Consider the following 14,337-nt stretch of genomic DNA (forward strand, 5'->3'; position numbering starts at 1 on the left):
AGTGCAAAAGCTGAAGGAGAATAGCCACCCACAAGTAGAGATAGAGCAAGAACCGGAACAACCGGAGCCTCTGTCTACAACAACAGCCGGTGATAACACGCGGAACAAGAAACTGCCAACAGGCAACAGGGAGGGTGCTGGGTCTCCCAATACGGAACTATAAGAAAAAGAATTTACGGTAAGTAAACAAAATTCTCTTTTTCTTTATCGTTCCTATGGGAGACCCAGACATTGGGACGTCTCAAAGCAGTCCATGGGTGGGAATAAACAGAAAACTGGGAAGTAGGCGGAACCTAACTTCACAAATGGGCGACAGCCGCCTGAAGGATGCGTCTGCCCAAGCTCGCATCTGCCGAAGCATGAGCATGCACTTGGTAGTGCTTTGAAAAGGTATGCAGACTAGTCCAAGTGGCAGCCTGACAGACCTGCTGAGCCGTAGCCTGGTGCCTGAAAGCCCAAGAGGCACCGACAGCTCTGGTCGAGTGTGCCTTGATCCCCGGCGTGGGAGGCACCTGAGTACACTGGTAGGCATCGGAAATGGCCGACCTAATCCAACGAGCCAAGGTCGGCTTAGAAGCCGAGAGGCCCTTACGCCGACCTGTGGTTAGCACAAAAAGAGAGGTGGACCGCCTAAGAACAGCGGTGCGAGACACATAGATCCGGAGCGCCCGCACCAGATCCAGAGTATGCAACGCTTTTTCAAAGCGATGAACAGGAGCCGGACAAAAGGAAGGCAGGGAAATGTCCTGGTTAAGGTGGAAAGGAGAAACCACATTAGGGAGAAAGTCCGGAGTCGGACGGAGAACCACCTTGTCTTGATGAAAAAACAAAAAAGGTGACTCCGAAGAGAGCGCAGCCAAATCAGAGACTCTCCTGAGGGAAGTTATGGCCACTAGAAAGACCACTTTCTGTGAAAGACGAGACAAAGAAACCTCCCTAAGAGGCTCAAAGGGGGGTTTCTGCAAGGCCGTGAGGACCAGATTGAGGTCCCAGGGATCCAAGGGCCACCGGTAAGGCGGAATGATGTGAGACGCGCCCTGCATGAAGATGCGCACCTGAGCCAGCCGGGCGATACGCCGCTGGAACAACACTGACAGAGCCGAGACCTGTCCCTTGAGGGAATTGAGGGATAGTCCTAGCTGCAGACCGGACTGTAGAAAGGACAGGAGGGTCGGCAAGGAAAAAGGCCAAGGAGCATGGCCGGAAGAGCGACACCAGGACAGGAAAATTCTCCAGGTCCTGTGATAGATTTTGGCCGAGGAAGACTTCCGAGCCCGAGTCATAGTGGAGATGACTTCAGGAGGGATACCAGAAGTCGTCAAGATCCAGGACTCAAGAGCCACGCCGTCAATCTGAGAGCCGCAGAATTCTGGCGGAAAAACGGACCTTGTAAGAGAAGGTCTGGACGGTCCGGGAGATGCCACGGCACCTCTACGGACAGATGGAGCAGGTCTGGGTACCAAGCTCGCCTGGGCCAGTCCGGAGCAATGAGGATGACCCGACGGCCCTCCATTCTGATCTTGCGCAGGACTCTGGGCAAGAGAGCTAGAGGGGGAAACACGTAGGACAGACGAAACTGGGACCAATCTTGAACCAGAGCGTCCGCTGCAAAGGCCTGAGGATCGTGGGAGCGAGCCACGTAAACCGGAACCTTGTTGTTGTGCCGGGATGCCATTAGATCCACTTCCGGAGTGCCCCACTTGCGGCAGATTGACCGAAACACTGCCGGATGCAGAGACCACTCGCCACTGTCCACGGTTTGACGGCTGAGATAATCTGCCTCCCAGTTTTCCACGCCTGGGATGTGGACTGCGGATATGGTGGACTTGGAGTCCTCCGTCCACTGAAGGATGCGTTGAACCTCCAACATTGCCAGGCGGCTGCGTGTCCCGCCTTGGTGATTGATGTAGGCAACCGCTGTTGCGTTGTCTGACTGGACTCGGATGTGCTTGCCCGCCAACAGGTGGTGAAAGGCTAAGAGAGCTAGAAGCACAGCTCTGATTTCCAGCACATTGATCGAGAGGGCTGATTCGGACGGAGTCCAAGTGCCCTGCGCTCTGTGGTGGAGATATACTGCTCCCCAGCCGGATAGACTGGCATCCGTGGTGAGGATCACCCAGGACGGGGCCAGGAAGGAGCGTCCCTGAGACAGAGAGAGGGGCCGAAGCCACCACTGAAGGGAGCCCCTGGTCTGTGGCGACAGAGCCACTAACCTGTGCAAGGAGGAAGTCCGCTTGTCCCAACAGCGGAGAATGTCCAGCTGCAGAGGACGCAGATGGAACTGGGCAAAGGGAACCGCTTCCATTGACGCCACCATCTGACCCAGCACCTGCATTAGGTGCCTGATGGAATGACGGTGGGGCCTCAGCAAAGAGCGCACCGCCAGATGGAGGGACTGCTGTTTTACTAAGGGCAGCTTCACAAGTGCCGGCAGAGTCTCGAATTGCATCCCTAGGTACGTGAGCTTCTGGGTCGGAGTCAGAGAGGATTTGGGCAGATTGACAAGCCACCCGAATTGGACTAGAGTGGCGAGAGTGAGCGAGACACTCCGCTGACAGTCTGCACTGGATGAAGCCTTGACTAGAAGGTCGTCCAGGTAAGGAATCACTGCCAACCCCTGGAGGTGCAGAACCGCAACCACTGCTGCCATGACCTTGGTGAATACTCGAGGGGCCGTGGCTAACCCGAAGGGGAGAGCCACGAATTGGAAATGTTCCTCTCCGATTGCAAAACGTAGCCAACGCTGGTGTGAAACTGCAATTGGCACATGCAGATAGGCATCTCTGATGTCGATGGATGCCAGGAAATCTCCTTGGGTCATTGAGGCAATGACTGATCGCAGAGACTCCATGCGAAAATGCCGCACCTGAACATGCTTGTTGAGAAGCTTGAGATCCAGGATGGGCCGGAAGGAACCGTCCTTTTTGGGAACTAGGAAGAGATTTGAGTAGAAACCTCTGAACCGTTCCCGGGCGGGAACCGGTACAATTACTCCAATGGCCTGCAAGGATGCCACGGCCTGAGAGAAGGCGGCGGCCTTGGAGCAGGGGGGAGTTGACAGAAAAATCTGTTTGGCGGGCTGGAAGAGAATTCTATCCTGTAGCCGTGGGAGATGATATCCCGCACCCACTGATCGGAGACGTGTTGAAACCACACGTCGCCAAAGTGGGAGAGCCTGCCACCGACCAAGGACGTTGCTGGCGCGGCCAGATAGTCAAGAGGAGGCTGCCTTAGTGGCAGCAGCTCCTGCGGTCTTCTGAGGACGAGGCTTTGTGCGCCAGTTGGGTTTTTGGTCCTTGGCTGAGTTAGTGGACGAGGCCGAGGGCTTAGAGGACGACCAGTTGGAGGAACGAAAGGAACGAAACCTCGACTGGTTCCTGCCCTGGACAGGTTTCCTGGTTTTAGTTTGTGGCATGGAAGTACTCTTCCCGCCAGTAGCTACCTTAATAATTTCATCCAGTTGTTCACCGAACAGCCTGGACCCAGCAAAAGGGAGCCCAGCAAGGTACGTCTTTGAAGAAGCGTCTGCCTTCCACTCTCGAAGCCACAAGATCCTGCGGATAGCGAGGGAATTAGCCGAAGCCACCGCAGTGCGGTGAGAAGCTTCCAGCATGGCAGACATGGCATAGGATGAAAAAGCTGAAGCTTGGGAAGTTAAGGCAACCATTTCGGGCATAGATTCCCTGGTGAGGGAATGCATCTCCTCTAGAGAAGCAGAGATGGCTTTGAGAGCCCACACTGCTGCAAAAGATGGGGAGAACGAGGCCCCTGCCGCCTCATATACAGATTTGGCCAGAAGGTCAACCTGGCGGTCAGTGGAATCCTTAAGTGAGGTGCCATCAGCCACTGATACAACTGTCCGGGCTGAGAGTGTACACACCGGAGGGTCTACCTTTGGTGAATGAGCCCACTCCTTGACCACCTCTGGTGGAAAGGGAAAACGGTCATCAGAACCATGCTTTGGGAAGCGTTTGTCAGGACAGGCCCTAGGCTTGGTCACAGTGGCCTGAAAACTGGAGTGGTTAAAGAACACACTCCTTGTCCTCTTAGGCAAGGTAAACTGGTGCTTTTCTGCCAGAGAGGGTTGCTCCTCTGATACTGGCGGATTGAGGTCCAGTACAGAATTAATGGACGCAATCAAATCACTAACATGTGAGTCACTTTCGGACAGATCAATGGGGCACATGGAGGTAGCCTCCGAGCCCCCAGTAAAGGCATCCTCCTCGTCCTGCGAGTCAGCTCTTGAATCAGAGCCGCGGGACGAGGAGAGGGAGCCCTGCGTCTCCTCTTAGGAGGACGGGGTCTGGGACCAGATGAAGAATCCTCTGTGAGCTCCGCTGAGAGAGACCTAGCAGCAGAGGCGTCCTGAGAAGGGGGCTGATGCATGTTCAGCAAAGTCCGGGACAGCTGTCCCATGGAGTCGGCAAAAGACTGGGAGATTGACCTAGAGAAGGATTCTACCCAAGCCGGGGGTTCAGCCACCGGAGCCAAAGCAGCCGGAGGGACCACTGTGGGTGCGATTCCAGGCTGAGACATTGTCAGGTTAGAGCAGGCATCACAATGTGGATATGTGCTCGGTTCAGGCAGCACGAGCTTACCTGCAATGCATATTGCGTACAGCCTTGCTCCTTGTGTGAGACATGCTGCTTAAGTAGGGGCTCTGAGCCAGGATGACCCCCAGAGAGTATATAAGCAGGTCCACAACCGGAGGTTGTGGCTTACCAGACCGTTTGTGTGCCCTCCAGATCCCACAGCCCGGACCCCCAGACAGATTAGCAGGGATGCTGCAGCCAGCGCTGATCGCTGAGAGAACGCTGATAAAATGGCGCCGGAGCGAGGAGAGGGGGCGGGACCTACTCTGAGAGCGGGATCTGGACGGCCAAGGAGATTTACAGGGGAGGGGACATTTACTCAGAGAGGAGTGTCCCTCCCCTGTGCCGAACGGCCGCTGGGCGGAGCCGCACTGTCCCTCTGCATGATTGACATGCAAGGGCAGTGAAATCGAAACTAGGCCTCAGGCGAAGCCGGGGCCTAAATTTAAGCGATGCGGCCGGCGCGCAGGCTCCATCGGCGCGGTTCTCAGGTGACAACCAGAGAACCGGCCGGAAATGTCAGCACAGCACACTCTCCCCAACAATAAAATACAAAGGACCCCCCGAACATAAACGTCTCAGATACTTAGCTTGTGAGACGCAGGGTTTCAAGTCCCTGGGGATGAGTGCTCCGTCCAGCAGGATCCTGAAGGGCTGCGGATGGAGACCGGCCTCCTGCAAAGCAGGGAGAACCGTGCTGGCTCCCACTTCAAGCCAGAGCCCGAGGGATGGTGAAGGAGCGCGGCATGTAAGGCTCCAGCCCTGGAATCAACCTTAACAACACCGCCGACACAGTGGGGTGAGAAGGGACATGCCGGGAGTCCAGGCTTGGACCCGCTTTTCTTCAAAAACTTTCCAAAATGAAAAATCAGATGAGAATGCATGTGTGGATGTATGCCTCCTGAACACAAAACAATGAACTGGCTAGATTTGGTTATCCAGGGGGTGTATATGCTCAGAGGGAGGAGCTACACTTTTTTAGTGTAGTACTTTGTGTGTCCTCCGGAGGCAGAAGCTATACACCCAATGTCTGGGTCTCCCATAGGAACGATAAAGAAAAATAAATAAGTACTTCACAAATAGTTGGCTGGTTCTTCCTATAAATGCTGCTGCTCAAGGTATTTCATGTCAAGAAAATGAATTTCTTACTACCATGTTTTTCCAGAAATAAGCCCTAGTGGGGATTTTCAGCATTTTCGGAGCAAGGCTTAAATATAAGCCCTACCCTGAAAATAAGTCCTAGTCACAGTTCAATAATGAAGTGTCGGTGCCACTAAAAAGTTAAAGATAGTGCAGGACACTTCATTATAGATAGCGACACCACGCAATCACACTCACCAGACGCCGAGCAGGTGGAGCTGCAGTGGATCGCACACACACTCATCAGATTGCACACCTACACACATCAGATAACACACACACACACACAATCATCCATCAGATCGCACACACACTCACCACATCCAGCGATAATGATTTCCTGAGACGCAGTGAGGTGGAGCGCAAGGACCTGCAGCTGCGGATAGAATGCTTACAGGACCTGCGATGTGTAACCTCCTCCCATCTTGCCATGTGGCCGGAGGCATTCTGTACCACCGGATGTGGTGATGTGTGGTGTGTGTGTATGAATGTGTGTGCGATCTGTGTGCGTGGCCAGAAGCAGGGGAGGATGGCGTGAAGCATACCTGCTGGGTGGGCCCACCGGAAATCACAGGGAGAACCTGGGAGTCACATAGACATCCGGGTCTGGTAAGTATGAGTCTACTGCGAAGGGGGGTACACTGTTAATGCTGCTGTTGTTATAGGCAGGTCCTGACTGTAAAATACAGTTATTACTTGCCGTGTATGGGGTGAGCCCAAACTGTGAGCCCGCTCCATACACCCACTACAAACTTGCAACGCAAGTGTATGGTGGATGTCAGTTAAAGGTTAAAAATGGGTTGTCTAGATAGTGCACAGCTTGCCCCTGTACAGAAGCAATGCTGAAGTGGGTGTCAGTCAGTGCTGGGGTGCGATTACAGCCGCCGCTTACTATCCACAGAGCAGTTACTGAAAACGCGCCCCTTTGATTGAAAGCCCATGGCTACAGGGAAGAATAAGTTCCCTTTAACCCCTTCACTCCTGGGCGATATACCGTTTTGTTTTTTTCGCTCTCCTTCCGAGAACCGTAACCTTTTAATTTTTCTGTCAATCTTGCCATATGAGGGCTTATTTTTTGCGGGACGAGTTCTATTTTTAAATGAAACCATAAGTTTTACCATATAGTGTACTGGAAAACGGCAAAAAAATTCCAACTGCAAAAAGATTGCAAAAAAAGTACGATTGTATGATTGTTTTTGGGATAGTTTATTCATAGTGTTCACTATATGGTAAAACTAATGTGTCGGTGTGACGCCTCAGGTCAGTACGTGTTTGTAAACACCAAACATGTATAGGTTTACTTTTATCTAAGGGGTTAAAAAAAAATCAGAAGTTTGTAAAAAAAAAATGGCGCACTTTTTGCGCCATTTTCCATGATCCGTAGCGTTCTCATTTTTTGGGATCTATGGCTCAGTGATGGATTACTTTTTGCGTCTTGAACTGATGTTTTTAATGGTACCATTTATGCGCAGAAGCGCCGTTTTGATCACGCAAAATTCGCAGCGACCAAAAAAATGTAATTTTGATGTTTGTAATTTTTTTGCCGCTACGCCGTTTACCAATCATATTTTTTTAACCCTTTACTTTTCAATGGGGCAATTTAAACTTTATTTAACTTTTTTTTTTTTTTTTACTAGTCCCCCTAGGGGACTATAACGATCAGCAGTCTGATCGTTCATTCTTTCTTGTAGACCAGAGCAGCATTGCTCTGATCTGCACAAAAGCAGCTCTCCTCTCACACACGGCCCTTTGACGGCTGTAAGAGGAACTGACACGATTCATGACGTACCCAGTACGTCATGTGTCATGAAGAGGTTAAAAACAGTGACGGTAACTACTTGTTCTTGTCTAGTCTTGTATATTTTATGTAGATTTCATGTGTAGAAGCAATAATTACCATGTCTTCCATGAATGTTTTTTTTATATTCCAGTCTGCATTCTTTTCCCTTTCATTTCTGTGTTCTTCTTCCAAATAAAGTTAAATTCGCCAGTTAAAGCCACATATTGATAGGTGCTATTTCATTAAATCCCTGTACTCACCACATATCGATCTTGGAGACTTTACTGTCTGCTTTTTTTGTACGTTACTTCTAATCAGGATGTATCGCATCTGTTAACGTATATCATTTTTTTTTCTGGAAACTGTATCTTAGCAACCATATCAAAGTATGTATCATTAACATTGTGCTAATAATAAAGAGATCTCCCAGCCAGGAAATAATTTTGTGCCTCGTCATCTCTATAAACGGAAATGAAGATCCCCTATGGACTTTCCCATAAATATAGAAATTAAGATAACCGTGACTGAAATATCTGCACTTTTCTGGCATTGCCTCTTAAGATAAATGTGTTGTGAGATGAAGGTGTGGAGAGGCCGCACTACTTTTTTATTCATTAACAATATGCTTATAAATAAGTGAGGGAACTAACACAACGTTATAGGAATTATTTGGTTGTTTTGTTAGTTTGCTTGAAATGTCAGTACCGGTTTCTGAAAATAGTTTTTATGTAACTATTATTCCAGTTACTTACTTTCTATACTTCTACAGTATGTTACTTTCTGCATTCACAGAAATAAGTAGGTATTTACATTTTACAATGATCCATGTATAATACTAATATTTAACATCTCTGACTTTACACTACCGATTCCCAATTTTTCATTCTGTAGTGGCTCAAGGATTGCTAGCCTTGTTTCCAATGTCGATGCTCTTATGATAAGAGTCTTTTGTAGTGTTTTTTTTCAGGTTGTTTTAATGGGCACCTTTCCAGTATTATTGCATTAGCCAAGCACATTACACGCCTCAAATAAAGTCATAAGATGCCAAAATTGGCAGAGAATGGGTTTACTGTAATAGATTTTAAGGTCAGTCAGACCCCTCTGCAAATAATAAAGCAAAGTGAGTCTAGTTTAGTCACCTTACAGTTTATTTGGTTGAAAAATTCCTCAGCCATGTGGGTGGACCATAACTATGTCTATTCTAGCGATAGATCGTGTCACGATTTTCCAAGACTCATAACTTTTTTTCTATCAATATATGTCTTATAGAAAGTAAGCTCGCAAAGTCAGGGCCCTCTTCCCCCTGTACCTGTGTGTCATTGTTAGTTTACTCACTGAAATGTATATCAATATTCTGTATGTAACCCATACAGCACCATGGAATAAGTGGAGCTCTATAAAGACATAATAATGTGTGGGGGCTTTTTATGGCATGGCGAAGTGATGTATTGATACTATGTTGGGCTCTATAAGACGTTTTGAATATTATGGCGTTTACAGACTGGGTTAATTATTTTTAGGTTTACTTTTTAAATTTCTTTATTTTTAATGGGGGAAAAGGGGTGGTGATTTGAATATTTATTTTTATTTTTTGTTGCTAGTCCACTCAGGATTCATGAACCTGCAATACCCTGTGAATCAGAGTCTCCTTTGAAGCTCAGCAAATATCTGAGCTTCAACAAAGGACCAAGATGGCAGCATCAGGGGGGCTTTAGTAGGCCATGGGATCACAACATAAAGGGTAGATGGGGGTCGGCGTAAGCACCGGCTATGATGGAATTTCCATCTCACTGTCAGAGATTGACAGAAGCATCTAAATGGTTAACTTTCACGGTCAGAACTCAGCTCCGGCCATGGTTGTTATACAGATGCCAGCTATTTAATATAGCCAGCATCAGCTACGTGTGGAGGGAGCGCAGCTTTTGAGCCTCTTCCATACACTCTTACCCCAGCGCAATATGTACAGTTAAGTCTATATCCTCAAAGTATTAATCAGTATAACACAATGCAACTTATGCTTACAACTACGATATTTGTCTGCAATCACTTCTGAGCTGTGCCATAATATGCAGTGGTACCATAAAACATGTAGTCGTACCCCCGCACTGCTTTTCTGCACCTCTGACGCATTTCTTGTGTCGTTATCCGCATCACCAGCCTCTGAACCACTCTTATTTTCTTCATCTTTGCTGTCTTTTTCTCCTTCGTCTCCTGAAGATTTCCGAGAAAGCTTCGATGGTTTCTGAAATATTTTTAAGAATAGAAAAATGTGTATTCATGTTACTTTCTTATATAGCGCCATTAATGTCCACAGCAATTTACAGATATCATCTCACAATCTAAATTCCCTGTCAGCATGGCTTCTTAATGTGCAATGTGCTAACCACTGAGCTACCATGCTGCCCATGAAATACAGTAGTGGCTCAGTGGTTAGCACTGTTGCTTGAACATCATTACTGGACATGTGAATTTAGCCTAACAAACATACATAATGCAATGGTAGCCTCTGTTCCTATCTGCGATGGAAGAAGGATCCTCAATCCCAAATTTTGTTAAACCACACCACCATAGAAACCACAATGAGCATGTGAACATGACCCAATCTTTCAATTTGATAACTTATTTACTGTAAATATATCTTATTCTATGGATCTATATATCGAAAGCTATATATCAATTTAAAACTATAAGGACGGCAGCATTCCAAAAAATGGTTTTGGCTTCAAAATATTCAGGTAAAATACCAAATACACACCGTGTGCACATGGCCTTAGTCTATTTTTAAGTCTCCATGGGGAACTTGAATCTGCAGTTGTGTGATTTTTATTTTCTACTAGAAGGTGGCCCGATTCTACGCATCGGGTATTCTAGAATTGTGTAGTTAATGTATGATTTTTGTTATATATATATCTATATATATATATATATATATATATATATATATATATATATATATATATATATAGATGTTGTGTGTAGTTACCAAGTGTTTGTGTAGGCGCTGTACATGTTCTGTGTGATGTCTGGGTGTGGTGGGGGGTGAGAGCGGTGTTGTTTGTGTGTTGCGTTGTTTGTAGAGCGCTGTGTGTCTGTAGCATTGTGTGTTTGTGTTCCGCGGTTTGTGTGGGTGTGGGGTGTGTGTGTGTTTTGGGGGGAGGTATGTTTTGTGCAATGTGTGTGTTGTGCGGTATGTGCGTATATTTGTGTGTGCCGCGGTGTTTGTGTGTTGGGTGTTGTGTGTGTGCGGCGTTGTCTGTGTGTGTGGGTGTCTGTGTAGGGCAGTGTTTGTGGTTCCCAGTGTGTGTGTGGTGTGTTGTGCAGTGCGTGTGTGGCGGTGTGTGTGTGTTTTGGGGGAAGGTGTGCACCCCCCATCGAGCTCCATCCCCCATGCTGCGCACCCATCGTGCTCCATCCCCCATGGTGCGCACCCCCCATCGTGCTCCATCCCCCATGCTGCGCACCCCCCATCGTGCTCCATCCCCCATGCTGCGCACTCCCCATCGTGCTCCATCCCCCATGCTGCGCACCCCCCCATCGTGTTCCATCCCTCATGCTGCGCACCCCCCATCGTGCTCCATCCCCCCCATCGTGCTCCATCCCCCATGCTGCGCACTCCCCATTGTGCTCCATCCCCCATGCTGCGCACTCCCCATTGTGCTCCATCCCCCATGCTGTGCATTCCCCATCGTGCTCCATCCCCCATGCTTCGCACTCCCAAACGTGCTCCATCCCCCATGCTGCGCACTCCCCATCATGCTCCATGCCCCATGCTGCGCACTCCCCATCGTGCTCTATCCCCCATGCTGCACATTCCCAAACGTGCTCCATCCCCCATGCTGCGCACCCCCCATCGTGCTCCATCCCCCATGCTGCGCACCCCCCACCGTGCTCCATCCCCCATGCTGCGCACTCCCCATCGTGCTCCATCCCCCATGCTGCGCACTCTCCATCGTGCTCTATCCCCCATGCTGCGCATTCCCGATCGTGCTCCATCCCCCATGCTGCACACTCCCCATCGTGCTCTATCCCCCATGCTGCGCACTCCCCATCGTGCTCTGTCCCCCATGCTGCGCACTCCCCATCGTGCTCTTTCCCCCATGCTGCGTACTCCCCATCGTGCTCCATCCCCCATGCTGCGCACTCCCCATCGTGCTCCATCCCCCATGCTGCGCACCCCCCATCGTGCTCCATCCCCCATGCTGCGCACTCCCCATCGTGCTTTATCCCCCATGCTGCGCACTCCCCATCGTGCTTTATCCCCCATGCTGCGCACTCCCCATCGTGCTCCATCCCCCATGCTGCGCACTCCCCATCGTGCTTTATCCCCCATGCTGCGCACTCCCCATCGTGCTCCATCCCCCATGCTGCGCACTCCCCATCGTGCTCCATCCCCCATGCTGCGTACTCCCCATCGTGCTCCATCCCCCATGCTGCGCACCCCCCATCGTGCTCCATCCCCCATGCTGCGCACTCCCCATCGTGCTCCATCCCCCATGCTGCGCACTCCCCATCGTGCTTTATCCCCCATGCTGCGCACTCCCCATCGTGCTTTATCCCCCATGCTGCGCACTCCCCATCGTGCTCCATCCCCCATGCTGCGCACTCCCCATCGTGCTTTATCCCCCATGCTGCGCACTCCCCATCGTGCTCCATCCCCCATGCTGCGCACTCCCCATCGTGCTCCATCCCCCATGCTGCGTACTCCCCATCGTGCTCCATCCCCCATGCTGCGCACCCCCCATCGTGCTCCATCCCCCATGCTGCGCACTCCCCATCGTGCTCCATCCCCCATGCTGCGCACTCCCCATCGTGCTCCATCCCCCATGCTGCGCACTCCCCATCGTGCTCCATTCCCCATGCTGTGCACCCCCCATCGTGCTCCACAGTCACACATCAGACAGTATACACGCACACATCTGATCGCATACACTCACACACACCCCCCACTTCTCCCTGTGCCCACCGGTGGGCGGTCCCAGCAGCTGTGCTGCACGCCATGCTCCTCTGCCGACAGTCACAGATCCGATCGCATACACTCACACACACACACTCACACATCAGAACACACTCACACACATCCGATCGCATACACGCACACACACTGACGATATCGCACAGCGCTCACACAATCACAACATCCGGAGATACCACATGCTTCCGGCCATGTGATCCTCCGGCAGGTCCTGGAAGATCACTGCACGCACAGGATCGCCGCCGAGAAGCAAGCGATATCACGGGATGTTGTGAGTGCGTGGATGCGATCTGATGTGTGTGTGAGGTGTGTGTGAGAGTGAGTGTGATCTGATGTGTGTGTGTGTGTGTGTCTGTTCTTATGTGTGTGCGTGTGTGTGTGTTCCGCCGCTGCAGGACCTTGATGCGCTCACCTGGGAGCCGGTGTATGCTGGTAACCATGCTACAATATTACATGGTTACCAGCGTACCCCGCCCCCGGCTCGCACGGGAGCCCACACCAGCGTACGCTGATGTGGGCTCCCGGGGGTACAGCACTCACCTGGGAGTCGGTTCGGGGAATGCGTGTGGGGGGCGGGGCCAGAGCGAGCGTGCAATGCATGAGGGGGGCGGGGCGTGGTTGAGTTGCCAATGCGTGCAGGGGGCTGGGGCTAGAGGCCAATCCGTCTGAGGGGGTGGAGCCGAGGCGAGCGGCCAATCCGTGCGGGGGGGGCGGGGCCATGGCGAGCCCAGCGGCCAATCCGCTGTTTGTCACCGTAAGGACACAATTTTGGAGCAAGACAGACAGACAGAATAAGGAAATTATAGATATATATATAGATACTGCAATACAACATTTTTGCAGTATATAGGGAAATTACAGGAGGAGCGGGATGGCAGAAAGCCCCCAGCTGCCATGAAAACCAATGGAGGGGAAGTACACATGCGCACCAGCAAGCAAGCCATTTAAATTCTGCTGTCACTGATTGAAAATGGCATTTGAAAGGTTTAAAAGCAGCTCTATATACAATATCTACACATCACTGTGAACATGCCAAGTGTTTGATATGGAAAAAAAAAAATTGTAACAAAAGTCATAAAAAGAAAAATTATTTCAGAACTTTTCCACCCTTAACTCCCTCATGACTTTGCCATTTTCCATTTTTTCCTCCTCGTTTTCCAAAAAAGGGAATTTTGTTTACTTACCGTAAATTCCTTTTCTTCTAGCTCCTATTGGGAGACCCAGCCAATTGGAGACCCAGACAATTGGGTGTATAGCTTCTGCCTCTGGAGGCCACACAAAGTATTACACTTTTAAAAAAGTGTAACCCCTCCCCTCTGCCTATGCACCCTCCCGTGGATCACTGGCTCCTCAGTTTGGTGCAAAAGTAGGAAGGAGAAAACATATAAATTGGTCTAGGGTAAATTCAATCCGAAGGATGTTCGGAGAACTGAAGACCATGAACCCAAAGAACAAATCAACATCAACAACATGTGTACACAAAAGAACAACCAGCCCGAAGGGCACAGGGGCGGGTGCTGGGTCTCCCAATAGGAGCTAGAAGAAAAGGAATTTACGGTAAGTAAACAAAATTCCCTTTTTCTTTGTCGCTCCATTGGGAGACCCAGACAATTGGGACGTCCAAGAGCAGTCCCTGGGTGGGTAAAACAATACCTGAATAAAAAGAGCCGAAAACGGCCCCCTCTTACAGGTGGGCAACCGCCGCCTGGAGGACTCGCCTACCTAGACTGGCGTCTGCCGAAGCATAGGTATGCACTTGATAGTGCTTCGTGAAAGTGTGCAGACTAGACCACGTAGCTGTCTGACACACCTGCTGAGCCGTCGCCTGGTGCCGCAATGCCCAGGACGCACCT

General features: G+C 50.2%; 1 protein-coding gene across 1 annotated transcript in view; it reads right to left on the minus strand.

Annotated features, from left to right (window-relative positions):
* HDGFL3 (HDGF like 3) overlaps positions 1–14,337 on the minus strand; it is a 99,286-nt gene that overhangs the window by 5,064 nt on the left and 79,885 nt on the right. The window contains exon 6 of the mRNA XM_075345845.1: positions 9,611–9,754. Coding sequence (XP_075201960.1) covers positions 9,611–9,754 — 144 coding nt within the window. The remainder of the gene's footprint in view (positions 1–9,610; positions 9,755–14,337) is intronic.

Source organism: Anomaloglossus baeobatrachus, chromosome 4, assembly GCF_048569485.1.
Source record: "Anomaloglossus baeobatrachus isolate aAnoBae1 chromosome 4, aAnoBae1.hap1, whole genome shotgun sequence".
Lineage (NCBI taxonomy): Eukaryota > Metazoa > Chordata > Amphibia > Anura > Aromobatidae > Anomaloglossus > Anomaloglossus baeobatrachus.